The sequence below is a fragment of the Salpingoeca rosetta genome, assembly GCF_000188695.1.
Source record: "Salpingoeca rosetta unplaced genomic scaffold supercont1.15, whole genome shotgun sequence".
In the NCBI taxonomy this organism is placed as follows: Eukaryota; class Choanoflagellata; order Craspedida; family Salpingoecidae; genus Salpingoeca; species Salpingoeca rosetta.
The window spans coordinates 1,466,687-1,488,909 of NW_004754919.1; the positions used below are offsets into that span (position 1 = coordinate 1,466,687).

Below are 22,223 nucleotides of genomic sequence, written 5' to 3' on the forward strand. Positions count from 1 at the left end.
ACACACACACACACACACACACACACACACACACACACACACACACACACACACACCTGCTTGAAGCGGGTAAAGGTGCCACCGCCACAGGGTGCCGAGCAAGGCGTGTAGCCCCAGGACCACACACAGCCATTGGCATCCGTCATGGGTGGCTCGCCATCCTGCTGCGCCAACGCTGGGAGGCTGAGACCAACCCCACCCAGCACCACCGCAACAACCACCACCGTGAACACCTGCGCCATCTCTGACTGGCGTTGTTGTGTTGTTGATGATGGGAAAATTCGTGGTTCTGGGACACGCACGCACACGCAAGATGACGCAGGATGACGACATCGTGATCATCACATCACCACAAGGCCCTAAGGCCAGACCCCTTCAGCTTTTCACCCTTTCGTGTTCACACTACTATCAGCTGTTCCAGTGTTCCATGACTTCTTGCATTGATTGCTGTCTTACTTGGGACTTGTACCGCTGCCCTGTTGTTTGAGTGTTTGAGCGCAAGTCCTCTGCCCCCCACCCCCCGCGCGCCCAAGTCCCGCCATGCGCACTCAACACTCGTTTCGGGTCGCTGAAAAGTTTTCCCACACGCCAGGACGGCAGAAGGCCACAGCGGTCAGGCGGGCGCACCATTCGCCCAAAGGACAGTGTTTTGCTCCTTCATGATCCAATCGGGGTTCCTGATGGCCACATTTCACCCCCGCTCCACACGCCAAACGTCGAGAATGGCTGCTGCCAAGTCCATGTGCCGCTTGTGGCCGGGCGTCACCGTCGCCAGCGTCGCCGTCGTTCTGCTTGCGCTGTGTTTGCTGCATAGCGTACCACCTGTCTCCGCTGTTGTGACTCGCTCCGTGACGCGGGGAAACGAGACCGTCACCCACCGCACCTTCGTTGTTGCCGCTCTCAGCGACAAAGGTTGGTGATGACGCAAATCGACAGACCCACTTTGAACTTTTGAGCCTGGACCGAAAAGGAGTGCTTCTGTCTGACTTCTGTCTGGTTTGGCGTGTGGGGAACGACATCCAGCAGTCTGCCTCATCATCATCTTTGAAAGACACTTGGATACAGCCAATGAATGTGCTTCGAGTTTCGTGGTGACAACATGTACAACGCTGAAGCGCACACCTTTCCTCCAAACTACATATCCTCACGTCTTGTCCCCTCCTTGAACACATACACACATACGTACATACACACATACACATACGTACATACACATACATACACAAATACACGCACGCACATACACACACGCATGCACACGCACGCACACAAATAGGCTTTGACTACTTCAACAAGACGCTCGCACCCACGTTCGACGTGTATCTGAACCGTGTGCTGAGCGAAAAGTACGACGGACTGGTGTCCGTCGTCACGTATCCAACGCAGTTTAAAGATCTCATTGACGATGGCCTTGACGACAAGTATGACTTTGCTTTCACCAACCCGGCGCTGTTCACCTGCGTGGAGGCAGAGCTCGGGATGTCCGCACTGCTTACACTGCGTCGCTTTGATCTCGGTGAGGCTTGGTCCTGCCTTATGGATGTTGTTGTGTTTGTTCGTGTGGGTTGGCCCGCGTTGGGTTTCGGGACAAAGCACACACAGGCGAGGCGCCAAGATGTTCTTGGTCACTCACTCTCTCCTGCTTGCGATATGATGATAGGCGAGGAGCTGAGCCAGTTTGGCGGCGTCATCTTCACACGTGCAGACCGCGACGACATCAACACCCTGCATGATGTGATCAACAAGCAGGTCGCCGCTGTGTCTTTCATCACGTTTGGTGGCTTCCAGTCGCAATGGGGCAAGCTTCGCGCCGCAGGCGTGGACTTTCTCGTCGACACGGAACAGGTGATTGGCACGAAGTGAAACAGCACGTGCTTTGCGTCAATGTCTCTGTGTCAAATGCATGAAATAATGTGTGTGTATGTGGCTGCTGGGGGAATCTTGCCTTGCTTGAGTGCGTTTGGCAAGGTGTTGACTTTATGTTAAACTCGACCAGTACGGTCCGCTTCTGTGTCCACGCACACGCAAGACCTCCACGTATCTCACCACGTCAAAACGCTGTGGTTCTGATTTAACCCCTCTCTCCCCAGGTCAAGTTCACTGGAGATGAGAACCTTGTCGTGGAGGAGGTCATGGAAGGCCGAAGTGACATTGGCTTCGTCACCACAGGCGTTCTCGAAGGTGTGTGGTTGTGCGATTGTAATGTACGCGTGGGACGTGCGTTTGGTTGTTTGATCGTGGTGCGCGTGAGTGGGCACGTGAGTGAGAGAGAGAGTGTGTGTGTGTGTGTGGTGTGTGAGAGAGAGAGAGAGAGAGAGAGAGAGTGTGTGGGTGAATGAGCATATGAATGTGCGGCTGTGCCCTTGTGTGCTTGTGCTTATGTGTATCCATTTGTGCTGGATCTGCATACCATGTACATTGCGCACGACTGGGCGTCTGCTTGTGTCTCACTCTGCAACTGCCACCGTCTACTGCATTCTGTTACCACCCACTCACGGTTCAGCCCAAGTGTTCAATGGAACGCTGGACCTGAAGCAAGTGAAGATCCTCGAGGCCGAGAACGTCATCACAACGGAGGGGAACGTGTTTCCCTTTATCACATCAACGGAGGTGCTTTCCCCTGAATGGGCGTTGGCTGCGCTCCCGACCGTTGACTGGCAGGTATGGTGTCAGCATACACGCCTGGCCATTCACCACTGTAAGCACTCCTGCGGAGTTGCAGAGAGCCCTAGCCAGCACGCCAAACGAAAACTTGCGACTCCACTCTTGCCACATTCACCAACCCCGCACACCCACTAACTCACCCTCACCTTCGCACCCACACTCATAACCACTTCGTGTGCCATGGGTTAGATTCAAGTGGACGTGATGGATGCTCTGATTGCACTCGAACCAACTTCTGAGTTTGCCATTCAGGGCCGCTACGCTGCTTGGCAGGCACCACTCTCCTACACCGTCACCCGTGCCCTCCAGGTGTGTGTGTGTGTGTTTGTGTGTGTGTGTGTGTGTGTGTGTGTGTGTGTGTGTGTGTGTGTGTGTGTGCGTGAGTCTGACGTTTGTACTTGCTGGCACCGTGGGCTAGTTATCCTGCTGCATTCTGTGTTCGTTTGGGCAATCAGTGCTCCCATTCATATGCAACCCTGCGGAACACGTCTACTACATGCACACATACACACACGCATGCACAAAACTCGCTCACACTCACACATCCTCATCCACACTCGCTGCCCCTCTTGCCCCCTCTCTAACACGCATGCACACACACACGTATGTACACGCACATGTCTTAGGTGTCCCTCGGGGTGATGTTTGCGGATGGTCTGGGCTCGTTCTCCTGTGTACGCACCAAGTCCATCATTGAGGCCGTCGTGTGCCCGTTTGGATTTGTCAAGAAGTCTGATGAGGAAGTTGCCATGGGCTGTGAGCTCGCAGGCATCGACTGCAGCGAGGGCTACGACTGCCTGTGCCAGCCGTGCAAGCCAGCGTGCCCGGCCAACGCCCGCCTCCTGAGCACGGGCGACTGCGAGTGTGAGCCTGGCTACGTCCAGCTCGGCACAGCGTGCGCCCCTGTGGCCGTGCTCGTCATCACCATCCTCATCCCGCTCACAGCGTTTATCGTCGTCATTGTGCTAGTGGCCATGCGCTATCAGCAGAAGAAGGTCGACACGCTGTGGCACATCCGCCCCTTTGAGCTCAAGTTTGAGGACCCCGTTGACGTGCTTGGCGTGGGCACGTACGGTGTGGTTGTCAAGGCCGAGTACCGTGGCACGTCCGTCGCAGTCAAGCGCGTTGGTCCACCAGACCTCCACCGCAGGCGCACGCACGCCAGCCTGGCCACCCGCGACAAGCAGGGCGTGCTGAGCCCGGCTGTGCTTGCAGGCATTCGCGCCGCGCAGGGGTCGAGCTCCAACTTCAAGCGCAAGTCCCCAAGGAGCAAGCGCCGTTCAAAGACGTCAAGCACAGTGCTCGGGTCCATCAAGACGCGAGAGAGGAGAGCCATGGAGTACATCGTGGAGGTGAGGTGGCAGGCGTGTGTTTGTGTATGTGGTGGTGTGAAAGATGTGCGCGGCGTGTGTGTGTGTGTGCAAGGTGTGTGTAAGTGTGTGTGCGCGCGCGTTCGTGCGTGCCTACACAGCTGTGAGTGAGCGTGTGGCAGCTTTCAGCGAGCTCAAGTCGAGCGCTGCTCCCTGTCAACCACTCATAGACTCATATGCACCCGCATGTACTCCTGCTCATGGTGTTGGCCGTTATAGGTGTTTGATGAAGCTGCAGACCAAGCACAGGGCCACCAGTCGACAACCAGGTAAGTGCAATGAACGACATGACGAGACAGCTGCTGCGGAGGATTGGGAAGGGGGGGGGGGAGCTAAGGCTTCGGTGAGGTACCTAGGCTGATGTGTTGCATGACGCAGACCTTGGTCCTGGCGGTGTGATTTGCATGAGACGACTCACTCCTTGAATCACGTCTTCCTTTTCACGGTGTTATGCAAACAGGGCCCGGACCACCAAGTCCGGAGAGCAGGGCGGACGCACGCTGTTTGGGCGCATGCTCGGAAAGGCGAGCACACGCGCCACCCTGATCAAGATGAGGTGGGTTTGCTCGTCTGTTTGTGTTTGTTCGTGGTACTAGCCCTGTATTGTATGCTGTGGCATGCCCTTGTTGTGGGAGTGGATCGTGGTTGCATGCTGTCACGAAGGTGCCGGCGATGCACCTCCCAAAGTGCGGTTGTCATTATGCATACGCGCTCGCCCTCTTTCTTTAATCATGCGCTCGCATGTTAACACATGCACACACACACACACACGCATACACGCACGCGCACGCACGCACGCACACACACACGCACACACACACACACACACACACACACACACGCACGCACACACACGCACACACACACACACACACATGCACACACACACACACACACACACAGGGACAACTTCATTAAGGAGATGCGCACGCTGTCCAAGCTGCGGCACCCATGTGTGACGACGGTTATGGGAGCGGTGATGATCAAAGGATTTGAGCCGATGATGGTGATGGAGCACATGGACCTGGGAAGCCTCTACTCCATCCTGCACAACGAAACCATGGAGCTCGATGGTGAAACACGGTACCACGTGGTACGTAACAGTAAGGGCACGGTGTGTGGTGAGTGCTGTTGCGGTTGCGTGAGCTATGTGCTTGGTGTTAACACCACTTGACCTTCTTTGCCTCGCTGCGTCACACCTCATGATGAGCCACCACATGATCACTGCCATTATCACACAGACGATCGATGTTGTCTCTGGCTGCCGGTTCCTGCACTCCAGCGATCCGCCCCTGATCCACGGCGACCTCAAGTCCCTCAATGTCCTCGTCGACTCAAAGTTCCGCGCAAAGGTTAGCTGGTGTGCTGGTATGGGTGTGTGCGTGCGTGCGTACATGTGTGTGTACATGTGTGTGTGTGTGTGTACATGTGTGTACATGTGTGTACCTGTGTGCGTGCGTGCATGTGTGCGTGCGTGCATGTGTGCGTGTGCGTGTGTGCGTGTGCGTGTATTTGCAAGTGTGCATAATTCGCTCGTTGTCAGCGCTCATCCTGGATCCCCACTGTTCCTCGCAGGTGTCTGACTTTGGCCTGAGCGAGTCTGGGAGCGGTAAGGCGTGCGGCACCCCGTACTGGATGGCCCCGGAGGTCCTGCGCGGCGAGCCAACCAGCGTCGCCTCAGACGTCTACTCCTTTGCCATTATTCTGGTGAGTTGGGTATGATGGCGTGTGTGTGTTTAGGCATGCGTGTGTACCTTTGCACGTTTGCACGATTGCACCTTTGCACCGTGTCTTTCGTTCGTCCCTCATACTCTCATACTCTCGCACCAACTCACACGGTTTGCTCATCCCACCACCACCACCACCACTGCCTCCAACCAGTTTGAGATCTTCAGCCGCAAGGACCCGTACCCGGCAGACACTGATCTCGAGAACACGTTGAAAGAGGTGATCAAGCGCAAGCGCCGTCCGCTCGTACCGGCCAACTGCCCCGATGTCATTGCGCAGCTGATGCGGGAGGCGTGGCACCCCGACCCGGATCGCCGGCCCTCCTTTGACGAGCTGGCCCGCCGCTTTGGGCACATTGACCCCTCTGATTGCCGTGTTGAGGAGTACAGCAAGAAGGGCAAGGACTCGAACAAGGTGCTCGAGGACGTCTTCCCGCCACACATCGCAAAGGCCCTTCGCGAGGTGAGATGTGGTGTGTGTGTGTGTGTGTGTGTGTGTGTGTGTGTGTGTGTGTGTGTGTGTGTGTGTGTGTGTGTGTGTGTGCATACACGTGTGTGCACGTTTGTGTTTTTGTGTGTATTTGTGCGTGAATGTAATTGTGTGCTGCACCCTTTGCACCGGATGCACTTCTCCTCCGCATACCCTCAAGTTGCAACCTCCTCCATTGTGCCCGCCTTTCCTCATCCATCCATCCAACCCTAAACCCACAACCCTGCTCTCTGCTCCTCTCTTCCTCTCCTTCGCACCACGTCGCACCACCAGGGCAAGAAGATTGAGCCCGAGCACCACGACTGCGTGACCATCTTCTTCTCGGACATTGTGGGCTTCACCACCATCAGCTCCACGCTCAACCCGCAGGACGTCATGAACATGCTCGATCGCCTCTACACCAAACTCGACGCCCTCGCCGACGAGATGGAGCTCTTCAAGGTCGAGACCATCGGCGACGCCTACATGGCAGGTGCGGTCACAAGGTGGTGTGGGGGCGGTGCTTGTGTGTTGTGTGTGTGCATGTCTATGTGCGTGTCTGTGTCTCTGTGTTGCCTTTCACGAGTCTCATCGATATGATACGCAAGTTTTTTCGCTTCCTCACCATCATCACACGTCCCCTCTTGTCCTCCTCTCCCACCCCCTTCATACTCTCAGTGACGAACCTGTTGAAGGAGCAGAAGGACCACGCTGCGCGCATCGGCCGCTTTGCCGTTGCCGCCATCAAGGCCGCCAACAGCACGCTGATCAAGGAGGACGAGCCAGACCTCGGCTGCGTCAACATCCGCGTTGGCTTCCACTCCGGCCCCGTCGTTGCAAACGTCGTTGGCACGAAGAACCCGCGATACTGCCTCTTCGGCGACACGGTGCGCATTATGTGTGTGTGTGTGTGCGTGTGTTTGTGTGTGTGTGTGTGTTTGTCTGTCTGTGTATGTATGTGCGTGGGTGTGTCTGTGTGTGTCTGTGTCTGTGTCTGTGCTTGTGTGTGTCTTTGTATGTGTGTGTCTGCCACTGTTGTATCACGCCTTCTTTGCCTGCTCTCTCCCCACCCCTTCTCCCCACCCTCTCGTCACGCATCCTCACGCCAACCCTCGTCAACCAACACATCCTCCACTCCCCCACCCCCACTACCCCAGGTCAACACGGCGTCGCGAATGGAGAGCAACAGCGAGAAGAACCGCATCCACATGTCTGAGGCCGCGGCGGAGCTGGTGTTGCAGCAGGCGCCAGACATGCTGCTGGAGCCACGCAAGGCAATGCACATCAAGGGCAAGGGCAAGATGCAGACGTACTTCCTGATTGCAGACGACATTGACCACGCCAGCAGCAGCGACACCGCCGCGCTGTTTGAGACGAAGCGCAAGGCGAGCAGTGGCGCCCACGACGCTGCTGACGACATGGCTGCTGCTGATGAGACAGTGCTGAGGGAGGCGGAAGAAGAAAGCGACGAGGCGGCAGACACCATGGCACGCAATGGTGATGTTGATGGCACCACCGAAACGGAAGCACCTGCAACGCCCAAGCGTGGACTGGAGCGCCGGGTCTCGATTTCAAGCATTCTGCACGTGATCGGAGGCAACGACAAGGTCAGCAATGACAACCCCAGAAGCGATGCCAGAGACACATCGCAGCTCGATGGCAAGGGCGCATGTGGCCCTTCGCGTTCGTTCTCGCGAACGACGAGCGATGCCGGCGTCGCGGACATGGCCGCCCAGTTGCGCGGTAGCGATGGTGAAGACGACGACGACGACGACGACGATGGTGATGGTGCCAGTGTGAAGCTGAACTCATGGATGGGCAAAGCAGCGGGAAAGCATCCGCAGCGCAATGGCAGCGATGCTAGCAGCGGCGGCAGCAGCAGCAGCAGCGCAGCGAGCACAAGCAACAACGGGAGCACAAGCGGGTTTGGCTCAGACGACATTGGCCAGAGCAAGACTGACGCCCAGGGTCACAGGATGGCATGGACGGTGCAGGACACATCGCTCAACGACGCCGACAACAGCGAAGTCCTCATCTGAGCTGAGGCGCGTTGTTGTTGTTGTTGTTGTTGTTGTTGCTGTTGCTGTTGTTGTTGTTGTTGTTGTTGTTGTTGTTGTTGTTGTTGTTGTGAATCATCGCGTGGGTGTGTGAGTGCACGACGTGTCTCAGTTGTGCCGGGTTCAGCTTATTATTACCAGGGAGAGAGGAGAGGAGGTGATTTGATGACTTTTTATCGCGTTCGAGGCGGTGTGTAACTGCCGTTGGGTCAATATACATGCATTCATGCACATACCAAGGGAAATGCGAGCACAGGCACCATCAACCAGATCACAATTAGCTCAGCTGCCACGTCGCTTTCCCACCCTGACGATCGTGTGGAAGTGCGCGTGTGAGTGAGTGAGTGAGTGAGTGAGTGTGTGTTTGAGAGAGAGAGAGAGAGAGTGTGTGTGTGTGTTTGAGTCAGTGGTATCTCATGGCAGAGACTTGGTATGCACACGATACACACTGCGTGTACACGATACACTCACACTGCATGAAAGGCACCACAACGGGGGTGCTGGCGCAATGACTGACTTGTATGTTTGGAGGAAGCGAACGCGTTGTGCCGGCGTGACGTCGACCACGAGGCGATGCAGTTCATCCCTAAGATTGTGGTGTTTTGGGTGAGCAGAGATGTGTGACCGTGGTAAGCATGCCATCGTACGCTTCGAACATACACCGCCTCGCAAACATGCAGCAAGACAGATCTGCGCGAGCGTGCCGACGAATAAACGAAGCAACAGCGCGTCCACGAAATACCCGTTCCAGGAGGGAGGCAGAGAGCGACAGAGCGACAGACAGACACAGGCACAGACACAGGCACAGACACAGGCACAGACACAGACACACACCGAGCTGCTTGAAGCTGTGCGGATGTGCGAGCGAAGAGCATGTGATCGGCCTTGTCGTGCGATGTGCGAAGATCGTCAGAGAGCGCAATCGAGTCCTGAACCCACGCACATGCGCATGAAGCGATGAGGGAATAAGCGCGTGCGTGCGTGAGCGTGTGCTTGCGTGTGTGTGTGTGTGTGTGTGTGTGTGTGTGTGTGTGTGTGTGTGTGTGTGTGTGTGTGTGTGTGTGTGTGTGTGCATCAGTTGTAAATCGTGGCACTCATGCACCAAGCTGAACCGCTGCAAATTATGCAGCACAAACACACACAGACACACAGACATACCAGAATGGTCCGTGTGATGGACTGGCACTTGACAGTTCGCAGCATACGGCGAATGAGGTGTCCCCGAAACACAGATGCAATGCACGTGGCTGCAGCGTCTGCATCCCAGGTGCGAAGAACCGGCCGGCGTCGAAGTTGTTGTTGTTGTTGTTGTGGTGGTGGTGGTGGTGGCGGTGGTGCGGCAACAACATCACGCCGATGCTGATGCAAGTGGTGGTGTTGGCTGGTGCTTGCAGTGGTGGAAGGCATAGAGCTTGTTTCCAGCAAAATGTCAGCACTACTCAGGACGCCATCGTCGTCATCACTCCAGGGCTCTTCCCCCGCTGACGACACTACGACGTTGACTGCGCGCATCTCGTTGACAATGACAGAGGAATGCTTTGCCGGCGATGGCACCATGGTCAGAAATTGCGGCTGCAAGTCTTGTTCGCTGTCCAAGTCTTCAGACTCACGACTCAAGCGCATGCCCCCGTCATTCCCATCGTTGTGCACGGTCTGTGCGTGGTGCATCGGTGGTTGTTTGTAATCTCCGTTGTTGTTGCCATTGTTGCTGCTGCTTGATGGTTTGTGCGGCTGTGATTTGTGGGTGCTGGTGTGTGGTTGGGCTGGTGCAGTTGACGTTTGGGGTCCGGCGGTGCTCAGGCGCAACAGCAGTGCAGCAACAGCATCTTCCACCTCATCCTGTTGTTGTTGTTGTTGTTGTTGTTGTTGTTGTTGTTGTTGTTGTTGTTGTTGTTGTTGTTGTTGTTGTTGTTGGTTTGCGATTTGTACAAACAGCGGTGGGTATTGCTCTCGTTTCGGGAGAGGGAGGGACAGGCCCAAGTCTGGGTCTTCTGTGGCCGCTGCTCTTGTTGTTGATGATGGCATTGCTGTTGTTGTCCGGGAGGAGGAGGGCGCACGGCCCGGTTGCTGCTGCCGTGAGGTTGGCCGAGAGCGAACGGGGGACAGTGGCAAGGTGATGCGCGCATGGCGTTTCGCCTGAGACGAGCTCAAGACCGAGCGCTCGTCCGGCGAGTCGTTTCGCTCATCACGTACGGCGGTGCTGTTGTGTGTGGTGGCCGCGGCGGCGGTTGAGCGGAGCCCAGTTTCTTCTCTCTTTGCTGCATTGTGCATCGCTGCCGTGCCTCTTTGCTTTGTGAGGCGGCTCGCAACAGCATGGCACTGCTGGCGAATCAGTGCAATCTCCTGGCGCTTCTCCGGCGATACCTGTGTGTGTTGAAGGAGGGGGAACGAGGAGGGTTTGAACCAACAACAAAGGAGAGAGTGACGGCAACAAGCATGCACGGAAAATGGCTTTCGTGCTCGCTTTCCCCCCCCTCTCACACACACACACACACACACACACACACACACACACACACACACACACACACACACACAGCACACACACACACACACATACGCACAACGGATGCACACAACGGATGCACACAGCAGATGCACACACAGATGCACAGGGACTGACCACTGGTGGGAGGATTGGACGGCCAAAGTACTTGATGGTGGATGTGTACGTGTCTACACGCGACCGTCTGAGGGCGAGCGAGCTGGACAGGCTGTCCAACAGCCTCAGGGGATCATCCTGGCTCACAAACACGCTTCCCTGTCCACGCGTGCACAGATTGGTGTGAGTACATGATGACGCATTTGCGGGTGGCATGAACCAGCGGCACATGTGCTGTGAACGCGAGAGAGGAAAGAGAGAGGGACAGAGAGAGAGAGGGAGGGAGGGAGGGAGGAAAACGGAAGTGGGGGAAGCGAGACAGACATTGCGGGGGAGGGGGCGAGAGTCACTCCAAGACAAAGACAGCTCACCAGTCGCGAGGTTGTCACCATAGTCGGTGGTCGTCGCTGCCGTTGCAAAAATTTCCAAAACACGTTGGGCAGGAAAGACACAACAGACGCTGACTGGCTGCTGCAACAACCAGGAAGAAGATGAGCGAGGTGGTGGCTGAGGTTGAGGGCCCCGGCTGGACTGAGGTGGTGAAGGTGCCGCGCGGCAGCGCGGAGACACTGTCCAGTGTGCTTGGCACTGCGAAAGAGCAAATCAACGCAGCCATCACCAAACACATGGAAGGCGACACAACACAAGAAGGTGTGTGGTTGTGTGTGTGTGTGTGTGTGTGTGCGCGCGTGTGTGTGCGTGTGCGTGTGTGTGTGTGCGCGCGTGTGTGTGCGTGTGTGCGTGCGTGTGTGCGTGTGCGTGTGCGTGTGCGTGTGTGTATGGATGCCATGTCTATGCACCGTGCCTTTACACCGCGTCTATACACCGCGCCTATGTACCGCGTCAATGTGTGGCGTTGATGTTGCTGCGCATTGCTATCGTGACCATCAGGTACTCAGCTATGCCTTCCAACCCTCAACATCTCACCCGCTGTCGTCGTTCTTGTTTCTAATTAGATGTATCAAAGGACTACCTTGACGCAGACGACGACGACGACGACGACGATGAGGCAGCGGAGGGCGCCCCGCACCAAGACAAGGCGGCGACGACACAAAGCAGCAAGAAGCCTAAGACGGATGCGTAGCGCATGCAGGCTCTCGACCGGCTTCTTGTATGCTGGGCGACGCAGCTGCGGGGTCTTGCCTTGCTTGCCCACACGCTTGTTTCGCTTGCCAGCCATGGTATGTTATGCTACACCACACAGCTGAAGACGTTTTCTTCAGTTCATCATGCTTTTGGACACACACATCAACATAGACAAGGCAGAACTACACTGGCAATGAGCGTTCGTATCCATCGACACAAGGGATGAACCAACACGTGAGGGAGACAATACATAGTGACGGCGACAACGCGAGAGCAAGCCCTAGATGTGTAACAACAGTGCGCGCGCGCGTTTGTGTGGGTGTGTGTTGGCTACACGATATGCAATCAATCCGAGCCAACGAAGCGATAACACAACACGAAAGCACGAAGCCAAGAAAGCACGAAAGCACGAAAGCCTTAGATCTTGCCCGCTGGCAGCTCACACGCGCGGACGGCCTGGTGGAGGCCGTGCTTGAGAAAGTAACGGCGGAGCGCGGGCCAGTTGGTGATCTTGGCACTGCAGTGGCCCGGGTGCACGCGCACGAGGCCCGCGGTGTTGAGGGCGGTGGGCTTCATGCCAAGCAGGTGCTGCAAGGCGCGGAAGTAATGATTGCCATGTGGGCCTGTCAAGTCTTCATAGAAGATCTACAAAAGTAAGGGGGTGGGGGTGGGTGCGTGTGTGTGTGGGGGAGGGGCGGAGGGTGAAAAGGGGATGGAATGGAGGGTGGTGAGGACAGAGAGGTAGAAGGAGACAAAGAGGTAGAGAGCGAGAGCAACGACGACACACACACACACACACACACACACACACACACACACACACACACACACACACACACACACACACACACACACACACACAGACACAGACAGAGACACAGACACGCACACACGCACGCACACCTCTGTGTAGAGGATGCGGTGTGGGTAGAGGTGGAGCAGGAGGCGATATGCAAACGCCACGCCCTGGCCTGCGTTTGCAAAGCCAATGCAGCACGGCACGTCAAAGTCTGACTGTGCCTGCGCGGTGACAACAGACATGTCGTGGGTGACGGCAGTCACCACCTCCTCTGTAAACGGATCCGTGATGGCGGTGTGTTGGCACCACGACATCAGGATGGCCTCGTCGCCTGTTGGGTGTCGCGTGTGCATGTGTGTCGGTGTGTGTAATTATGTTAATGTGTGTGTGTGAGAGAGAGAGAGAGAGGGCACGTGCATGTATGTGTGTATGTATGTGTGTGTGTGTGTGTTAGCAAGGGTGAGTGAAAACGGCAATCACCACATGTCAGAGTGCACACTTCGCAATACACACATTGCACGACGTGTCAACTCTCATGAGTGCACACACCCCACGTACCCTGCGCGGCGCTGTAGACACTGTCGTCGTCGTCGTCATTGTTGCTCCCACTGCTGGCGTTGTCATTGTTCGTCTTGCGAGGAAAGAACGAGAAGAACCCATCACCATGGTCTGCCATACATGCATGCACCGCACTGGTCACTCTCGACAGTGTTGTTTGTTGGGGGGGGGAAGGGCCGACGTTGTGCACCGATACGACCTAACAATCAATAGAGACAAATACACAGACAGACACACACACACACACACAGACAGGCACAGACACGCACACACAGACAGGCACAGACACACACGGACACAGACACACAGACACAGACACAGACCGACACACAGACACACACAAGACACACAGACAGACAGACAGACGCACACACAGACAAACGCAAACCTTGTTGGCGCGTGAGGTCGCGTTGCACGCCCTGGTCCAGTTCTCGCTGCAGCGAGACGGTGAGCAGCCCGAGGGCGGCCGTCAAGTCGTCATTGGGCGGCAGCGCATCCGCCGCCGTCACCACCTGCTCAAACCCGACCATCGCCGCGCTCTCGTTGTCCAGCGCAAGCCCGCGCACCAGTTGCTTGACGATGGACGCGGCCGCCTCCGCCTGCTCCCTGCGGCGAGCGGAGATGCGGGGCAGGATGGCGTGGATGGCGCTGTGCTCCGGCGCTTCCAGATGCGCCATCAACTCGAGCGCAAAGTCGCGCGCCTTGCTGGACTGCCGCAGCTGGATCATCAGGCTCAGCGCGTGCGGGATGAGCAGCACGGAGCGGCGCGCAGCGGCTGTGGTTGCCGTGGTGAAGGCGGACCAATATGAGCGAAGCGCAGCCACGGCGTCGTCCGTGTCGTTGGACAGGTACCCAAGGAACACCACCGTGTTGTCCTGGAACTCAAACGTGTCTCCCATGCCGAGGATGTCAATCAGGTGCGGGATGCTGGACCGGTTCAGCAGCCGGTCAACCATTGGCCGCGTCACCCCATAGAAGTAGGTGCGGTTCACCACCCCCAACACATACTCCGCATTGGCGCTGGGGTCCTCCACGCTCCTGCTGCTAATGCTGCTGCTGCTGCCTGTGATGTTTGTGCTGATACCTGTGGTTTGGTCTGCATGCGCGATGCCCACGATGATGCTTGCAGCCACCACACACCAAAGCGTGATGACGGCAACGGTTGCCCTAAGCCGCCGCGTCACAGGCGCGCACTTTCCGTCCCGCATGGTTCCTTTGATATCGCTGTGATGAGGTTGTGGCTATGGTGTGGTTGTGGTTGTTGATTGGTTGCAGGCTGCTTGGTTGATTGGTTGTTGGGGTCGTGGGGGTGGCCTTGTGCTTCGCTGCCGTCGTCTGCTAGCTGCTGCTGACCCAAAATGACACCCAACAAACCAACTGGCCTGCCGTGCACCTGCTGGTGTGATGAGGAGACAGGCAAACAACGATCGTGATGCCTCGGAGGCCGTGTTGTTCTTGTGTTCCTTCCTCCCTGAGTCCCTTGTCGCTCGCTCGCTCACCCGCCGCCCCCTCTCTCTGCGTTGCGCACGTCCTAAAATAAAAACAATCACAGCGCTTAAGCAGTCGTGAACACGCGTGGGCAGTGTAGTCCGTGTGCCCGTGTGTGCAGTCAGCCGCTGTTCTTTGGTTGGTTGCCTTGCTCGCTTGCTTCCTTCGCTTGCTTGCTGTGCGTCTGCCTCCTGCCATCATCATCATCATCGACTGCATTCTGCTGCAGAAGCAAGAGTTCTCACAACCGTCCTCTTCGGTGCTCCGTTGCCCAACGACGACAGGCGACATACAGACATATACACGGATATCTAACCATCGATCACAACCATCAAACGCACGCGCTCCACCACACCACACACCCACACCCACACCACACCCACACCACACCCACACACGCGCGCACAATGGTGATGACGCGCGCTGCTTCCTGGTGGTTGGTGGTGGTTGTGGCGACAGCAGCAGCATTGCTCAGCGGCACACGCGTGTGTGCCCAAGACTATGGCCTTGTCGTGGAGTATGACGCCACTGACGACGCCAACAACCACAACTACAACCACAACGCCAGCAGCAACCAGCCTTCGCTGCATGTGAAAAGCCGCGGGCATATCCACGTGCAAAGTGGTCAAGGGCAGCAAGGGACGCGACAAGGGCAAGCAACATCAAGGGCAGCAACAGGAGGGCAAGGGCGCGTGGTGGTGAACAGTGTGCCGGTGGTGGACCAGTTGAACAACCTGTCGCAGGCCATTTTCGATATCCGCGACCAGCTCCTCAACATCAGCGCGGCCACATCTGCCTCCCGCGCAAGCAGCAGCAACAACGCTGACAACAACGACATCATCAACAGCAACAGCAACAGCACCAGCAATGCGGGCGCCGACTGCGTCGTGGACACCTTGTTTGTCCTAAACTGTTCCGACCCCATCTCACGCGCGGCGTTTGTGCTGTACAGGATTTGCGGCGTGTACGCGGTGGAGGACTGCTGCTGTCCCGAGATCGCTGCAATCACGAGCATCGCCACGCACATTGCCGTCGCGCCCCATGAGCAACATCTGCGCTTTCCGGCATTGGAAACAATGGAGAGTCCCATCCGTATCTCAAACACAAAGCTTGTCTCTATCCGCTTTGACGCGCTCAGCTTGGTTCCATCGCACGTCTTCATCAGCTCCAATCCCCATCTCGTGGAGGTGCACGCGAATCAGTTGACCTTCGTACGCTCAAGCGTTATTTTCCGCGACAACGCACAGCTGGGCATCATCAGCATGGCCAACCTCTCTTGGGCTCGTTCGGCGGTGCGGGTGGTGAACAGCCCGAGATTGCACAGCATCAACTTCGACAGCCTTGCTCGGGTCAACATGTTTGTACTGTCGAACACGGGCCTGGCCAGCCTGCGCTTGGGGCACAGCGTGCCACTCTTCGTTGGCCAGAGAGTCTTCCTCACGGACAACCGCAACCTCGCTACCGTCGACCTGCGCAACGTCAGCATTAACCGGTTCTTGTACGTTGATGCGGCTCAGGTTGCGGCCTTGGACTTTGAGCAGGTGCGACGGACCGGTGCAACACTCACCATCTGCTGCTCAGTCAATGGCGGCGACAGCAACAGCGACGACAACAGCAACGACAACAGCAACGACAACAGCAACGCCACCACCCTCAACCTGGCTGACCTGCTGCCGCGCGAGGTGCCGTTCTCGGTCATGTTTGACCAACTTCCACACATCACCAGCGTTGTCAGCGGCGGCATCAACAGCATGGCTGGCGATCTCGTCATCAAATCAAACGAGCGCCTCGGTGCTGTGGACCTGTCCAGCATCACGACCATCAATGGCGACCTTCAAGTCTCCGACAACGCCGAGCTCACCTCCCTGCTGCTCAGCCCGGCGCTGACGCAGGTGCTGGGGAACGTGCTGCTGTTCAGCAACAACTTCCAGCACGCGCCCCTCGGCAGTCTGCGGTCTGTTGGTGGCGCCCTGCAGCTCTTCGGCAACAACATCACCGCCCTGGACGGGCTCGGCCAGCTCACCTCCATCGGAGCCTCCCTGGACCTGAGCTCCAACCCGTTGGGCACACTCGACATGAACGACCTCCCGCCCGTCGCCGGCAGCATCTTCCTGCGGCTGTGCGGCCTCACCACCCTCATCCCTCCAACCAGCAGCAGCAGCAGCATGGGTTTCACGCGGATCAACGGCACGCTCGACCTGTACAACAACTTGCTCACCCACTTTGATGCTGGCGCCATCACACACGTTGCTGGCACCCTCCGCGTCTACAACAACAGGCTGCGCAGCGTGGAGTTTCGTGGGCTGACGTACATTGGTGGCGCTCTGGACCTGTTTGGCAACGCAATCACGAGCATAAGCCTCGAGCCGCTCACACACGTGGGCGGGGACGTGAAGCTGGCCAACAACGCCCTGACGCACGTCTCATTTGGCAGCCTGGCGGAGATAGGCGGCGGCCTGATGCTTGGCACGAACGCATTTGCCTCGCTCGCCTTTACCAACGTGACGCGCATTGGCAAGGACCTTGAGGTGACGTCGATCCACTCGCTGACGTGGTTTGACTTTGGTTCGCTCCGCTCAGTTGGTGGCCACGTGCATGTGACCGGCAACGGCCTGCAGAGCCTGAGGTTCGGCGACCTCACGCGTGTAGACGGTGACCTGAGTCTGTACCTGAACGATTTGACGGCCATCTCCTCATGGGGTTCGCTGTCGCATGTTGGTGGAGACCTGCAACTGGACGGCAACAGCTTCACCTCCCTCAACCTCACGTCGCTGGCCTTTGTCGGTGGTGAAATCAGGGCGTCCCACATGCCGGGCATGGCTCTGTTGGACTGCGCTGGATTGGGGCTGTGTCTCTGCGTTGATCCCAACATCATCGTTTCAACACGCTGCCCTCCTCCCTGCTCCGAGTGCTAGCGCGCGCATATGTGTGTTGGGGGGGGGGAGGGTGGTGCGAGTGTAGTTGTGTCGGTATGTGTGTGTGTGTGTGTGTGTGTGTGTTGGGGGAGGGTGGTGCGAGTGTAGTTGTGTCGGGATGTGTGTGTGTATGTGTTTGTGTGTGTGTGTGTGTGTTGGGGGAGGGTGGTGCGAGTGTAGTTGTGTCGGGATGTGTGTGTGTGTGTGTGCGTGTGCGTGCGTGTGTGTGTGTGTGCGTGTGTGTGTGCGTGTGTGTGTGGCTTGGCCATCTCTGCTTGACTGCTAGCTCTGTAAGTGATTGATTGACCGATGTGATTCACATCGTCGTATGTAGTTTGTGTCATTTTAATCGAAGCCACCAACAATGCAACACGCACGTGATGGCAGATGACAAGTCCAACACACACACACAGACACACACACACACACACACACACACACACACACACGCACACACACACACACACACAGACACACACAGACACACACACACACACATGTAAGTCAGTGCCACGCGGGGGATGACTCATCAAGTCACGACAGCACAAACAAACAAAAAGAGGGTGGAACGGACATCCTTCTTTTCCTTTGTCTTTGTTGTCTTTGTCGCTTGCTTGCGCGCATTTTCCCACTGCTGTCCGCACACCCTCCGACAACAACAGCCACAGCAAAGAAGGGACGAGGAGACAGACGACACAGACAAAGCCATGGACCCCGGCGGCGACCGCGTGAAGCTGCTGGACCTGGCTGAGGAAGGCAATGTGGTCGAGCTACAAGCAGACAGACACGGGCATGGTGAGCATGCCATGGTTGCCTACGCTTGGACGGATGAACACAACAGCAGCAAGCAGAAACGCCACCGTTGCGGCAGCATCATGGGCGACACTGCTGCGATCAAAATGAGCTCTTCCACGGACATGGCCGGCAACATGGACGCAGCCACCACCACCACCACCACCTCCGCAACGACTGGCCAGCACCGAGCCCGCCGCGCATGCAAGTGGCTCACTGGCCTGATGGCCTTTTCCGCAGTCCTCTTTGGTGTCTCGCTTGGCGTGTCGCTGTACGTGCTGCTGCACAACACCAACATGGACGACGCATCCCTCAACGCCGTTGACATCTACATCATCGACACGGCTGCCTCCGACGGTGGCACACTCGCCTCCTCACCGACGCCCCCACCACAGAACCCCAACAGCGGCGGCAGTGGTGGCGATGGGCCGCCAAGCTCCTCGTCATCATCAGCGTCATCGTCAGCGGGCACCGGCGCGCCTGCAGACGTGGTCATCACCTTGAACGCCACCTTGCCAGACATCGCCAGCGCCCACACCATGCACATTGGAGAGGCAAGCTGTGCCATTCTGGTGGGCGGCGAGGACCTGGCCCTGGCAGAGCTTCCCGTCGGCGTGAGCCTCGGTGCAAGCCACCACCGGACCATTGTCACCAACGTGACCATCCGCGTGTCCAGCCTCGAGCGCATTGGGCACCTCCGCTCCTCCTTCCTTGCGTCCCTCCACCACGGCTCTCAGCAACAGCTGCCGGTCGTGACGGCTCGTTGCCGTGTCCCTGTGGATGTGGACGTCTTTGGTGCCATCCACGTCGGGCCCTTCACCCTGGACACCACCCTCAACATCACCGACATCCTCACCAGCCTGGGCCACAGCGCTCTCGCCTACATGGAGGCGCAAGGTGCATCTCCGCCACAGCCGGATCAGCCGTTCACAAGCACCAGCAGCACCACTACTACCAACAACAACACCAACAACAACGACAACACCAGCGACCAAGACCCCAAGCCCGGCGTGGTTGGCGATGGTCGTCACAACGCGGATCCAATGTACCACACCCACGTTGGCCAGCAGCAACAACAACAACAACAACAACAGCAGCAGCAGCGCGGCACAGAGGAGGCCGCCTCGCTGGTGCTGCACGTGACGGGGCTGAAGTCGACCACGACCGCCACCCCAGTCACCATCGGCTCCTTCCCCGCATCGCTTGTGCGCTCTCACCTTCCCCTGGACAGGGCAACCCTGCACCTGCCTCAGTCCACCTTTCTGCTGTGGACCAAGACGCCTGCATTGGTCTCTCTGTCCTCCAGCGCGCCCTTCTGGGAGACGCTGCCAGAAGCAGGCCCGCTGCGCCCATGCAAGCTTGGAGAGGACGTCGTGGTGGTGGGCTTTCACGACCACAGCATCCCGCTTGTCCTCGGTGGGCAACTGCAGGCGGATGTGCACGTGGAGGTCCTGTCAGCATCAGCAACGCTTGATGTCGACGGTAGCTATGCAGCAGAGGCCCTGCTCGCCAAAGCCGCCGCGTCCAGCTCTAGGGCTGGGGCCGGTGGCCTGCTGCCACTGCTTGGCAGGCAGTTTGGCACGGCGCTGCTGTCTCAACATGCCACCACATACTTCCGCTCTGCACAGAAGCGGGACAACGTGCTCACGCGTGCTCTCGGCCATTTCCACCTCGCGCAGGAGTACAACCCCGACGCCGGCAGTGCTGGTGGCACCACCGACGCAGATGCAGACGCACTTGTGAACGCCTTGCTGCCGCCAGACCTACACGACACGCGCTCGCACCTGTTGCACGCCATCAACAACGCCACAGATCACCGCCGCCGCCGCCGCAATGACGACGACAACGACACCAGCGCTGACGCGTGGACCCGTCTTGGCTTTGCCCTGCGTGCCCGCTTGTTTGATTCGCTGAGCAGCAGCGCCCAAGGCGGCATTGCCGGCAACGTCACTGTGATGACAGGCGCCCTGGGCAGCGTCAAGGACAACGTCATCGTCACCCTGAGTGGCAGCCTCTCTGCGCACGGCAGGGTGCAGGGCGCAGGCATTGGTGCATTCAGCTATGACAGTCGCGAGCAGAACGCATGGGCTGAGGTTGACATCCACGCCCCGCAGTGGCCAGCAGCGTGGCTGAACATGTCGGCGTCCGCGACATGGACAGGCAGTGGCGCAGAAACGCACGTGGTCTTGCACCACTCCATCGCGTTCCAGAGCACGGGCGAGACCATCGTCGGCCACGCGACAGGCACCCAGCAAGGTGCCCACACATCGATTCAGCACTCGCTCGTGAGCAGTGACGATGACGGGGGCGTGTGGGGCATCCACGCGTGGCACGCCAACATCAGCGCTTGGAATGTCCCGCAGGGCGCACGGGCACGCGTGTGTGTGAACAGTAACAGCACCAGCGGGCGTGACGGCGATGGCGGCGATGGCGGTGATGGTGGGGTCTTCATTGACGGCACGGGAGTGTTTAGCGATGATGCGTGGGAGAGCATTCGTGCGTTGTGGAACGCCAGTGTGAACGGCAATGTGCGTGATAGCGCGGTTGCCGTGACGACCACTGCAAAGTTCAAGCGCCGCGCAGATCTCCCCGCATCCCCAATGGCGTGTCATTTCCTCTCAACGGATGACGAGCACATCGTGTTCGACTTTCGCATGCATGGGGAGGCGCATGCTCACGCACTCCTGTACGCCGATGCAACGACAACAGAGACAGAGAGCTACCGCATCCTGGACGTTGACGTCCCCGCTGCCGGTTTGTACGTGAATGGCGAGACGCTGTTCGCCATCAATGACTGGTACAAGTTCCAGGTGGTGCAGGGCCGGTGGGACGTGTACAATGCAACCCCACCAGCCACCGACTTCTCGCTGTCGTGGCTAACGGCGGTGCAGGTGCAGGAGGAGTATGGGACGGTGGCGTGCAACATCCTGGTTGAGCGTGGCGGGTACGTTGAGACGGATGTGTCGTGGTCTGGGAGCGACCGGTTTGCGCTGACGATGCACGCGAACGCGACGACGACTGAGACGGAGAGCTACCGCATCCTGGACGTTGAGGTGCCTGCAGCGAGCCTGGACGTGAACGGCGAGACGCTGTTTGCCATCAATGACTGGTACAAGTTCCAGGTGGTGCAACCGCAACCGTACGCGTGGAACCCGGTTCCGCGGACCGACTTCTCGCTGTCGTGGCTGACGGCGGTGCAGGTGCAGGAGGAGTATGGGACGGTGGCGTGCAACATCCTGGTTGAGCGTGGCGGGTACGTTGAGACGGATGTGTCGTGGTCTGGGAGCGACCGGTTTGCGCTGACGATGCACGCGAACGCGACGACGACTGAGACGGAGAGCTACCGCATCCTGGACGTTGAGGTGCCTGCAGCGAGCCTGGACGTGAATGGCGAGACGCTGTTTGCCATCAATGACTGGTACAAGTTCCAGGTGGTGCAGGGCCGGTGGGACGTGTACAATGCAACCCCACCAGCCACCGACTTCTCGCTGTCGTGGCTGACGGCGGTGCAGGTGCAGGAGGAGTATGGGGACGGTGGCATGCAACATCCTGGTTGAGCGTGGCGGGTACGTTTGAGACGGGATGTGTCGTGGTCTGGGGAGCGACCGGGTTTGCGCTTGACGATGCACGCGAACGCGACGACGACTGAAGACGGAGAGCTCCGCATCCTGGACGTTGAGGTGCCTGCAGCGAGCC

At 57.9% G+C, this 22,223-nt stretch overlaps 5 protein-coding genes across 5 annotated transcripts in view; 3 read left to right on the top strand and 2 right to left on the bottom strand.

Annotated features, from left to right (window-relative positions):
* Nucleotides 1–722: 722 nt before the first annotated feature.
* Nucleotides 723–8,269, top strand: PTSG_06107 (TKL/DICTY4 protein kinase; the record flags this gene model as incomplete). The annotated part of the gene is made up of 16 exons (XM_004992944.1): nucleotides 723–912; nucleotides 1,277–1,516; nucleotides 1,661–1,845; nucleotides 2,091–2,181; nucleotides 2,504–2,661; nucleotides 2,854–2,973; nucleotides 3,291–4,016; nucleotides 4,254–4,303; nucleotides 4,495–4,590; nucleotides 4,938–5,127; nucleotides 5,276–5,386; nucleotides 5,610–5,741; nucleotides 5,916–6,224; nucleotides 6,525–6,723; nucleotides 6,909–7,117; nucleotides 7,388–8,269. 16 exons carry the CDS (start codon nucleotides 723–725, stop codon nucleotides 8,267–8,269), a joined length of 3,888 nt encoding a protein of 1,295 aa, XP_004993001.1.
* Nucleotides 8,270–8,444: 175 nt separating this feature from the next.
* Nucleotides 8,445–11,341, bottom strand: PTSG_06108 (uncharacterized protein). The gene is made up of 6 exons (XM_004992945.1): nucleotides 11,261–11,341; nucleotides 10,911–11,048; nucleotides 9,446–10,651; nucleotides 9,122–9,216; nucleotides 8,805–8,873; nucleotides 8,445–8,594 (listed from the first exon to the last, which is right to left on the bottom strand). The coding sequence occupies exons 1-6, from the start codon at nucleotides 11,279–11,281 to the stop codon at nucleotides 8,570–8,572; spliced, it is 1,554 nt and encodes a 517-aa protein (XP_004993002.1). The 5' UTR covers nucleotides 11,282–11,341; the 3' UTR covers nucleotides 8,445–8,569.
* PTSG_06109 (uncharacterized protein) lies at nucleotides 11,323–12,241 on the top strand. Its single transcript, XM_004992946.1, has 2 exons — nucleotides 11,323–11,540; nucleotides 11,846–12,241. Exons 1-2 carry the CDS (start codon nucleotides 11,381–11,383, stop codon nucleotides 11,971–11,973), a joined length of 288 nt encoding a protein of 95 aa, XP_004993003.1. The 5' UTR covers nucleotides 11,323–11,380; the 3' UTR covers nucleotides 11,974–12,241.
* On the bottom strand, nucleotides 12,094–15,126 carry PTSG_06110 (uncharacterized protein). The gene is made up of 4 exons (XM_004992947.1): nucleotides 13,721–15,126; nucleotides 13,333–13,443; nucleotides 12,879–13,105; nucleotides 12,094–12,620 (listed from the first exon to the last, which is right to left on the bottom strand). The coding sequence occupies exons 1-4, from the start codon at nucleotides 14,538–14,540 to the stop codon at nucleotides 12,393–12,395; spliced, it is 1,386 nt and encodes a 461-aa protein (XP_004993004.1). The 5' UTR covers nucleotides 14,541–15,126; the 3' UTR covers nucleotides 12,094–12,392.
* A 101-nt stretch (nucleotides 15,127–15,227) lies between these two features.
* PTSG_12397 (uncharacterized protein) overlaps nucleotides 15,228–22,223 on the top strand; it is a gene marked incomplete at both ends in the record, with an annotated part of 20,197 nt that continues 13,201 nt past the window's right edge. Inside the window, 2 exons of the mRNA XM_004992948.1 lie at nucleotides 15,228–17,600; nucleotides 18,398–22,050. Coding sequence (XP_004993005.1) covers nucleotides 15,228–17,600; nucleotides 18,398–22,050 — 6,026 coding nt within the window. The remainder of the gene's footprint in view (nucleotides 17,601–18,397; nucleotides 22,051–22,223) is intronic.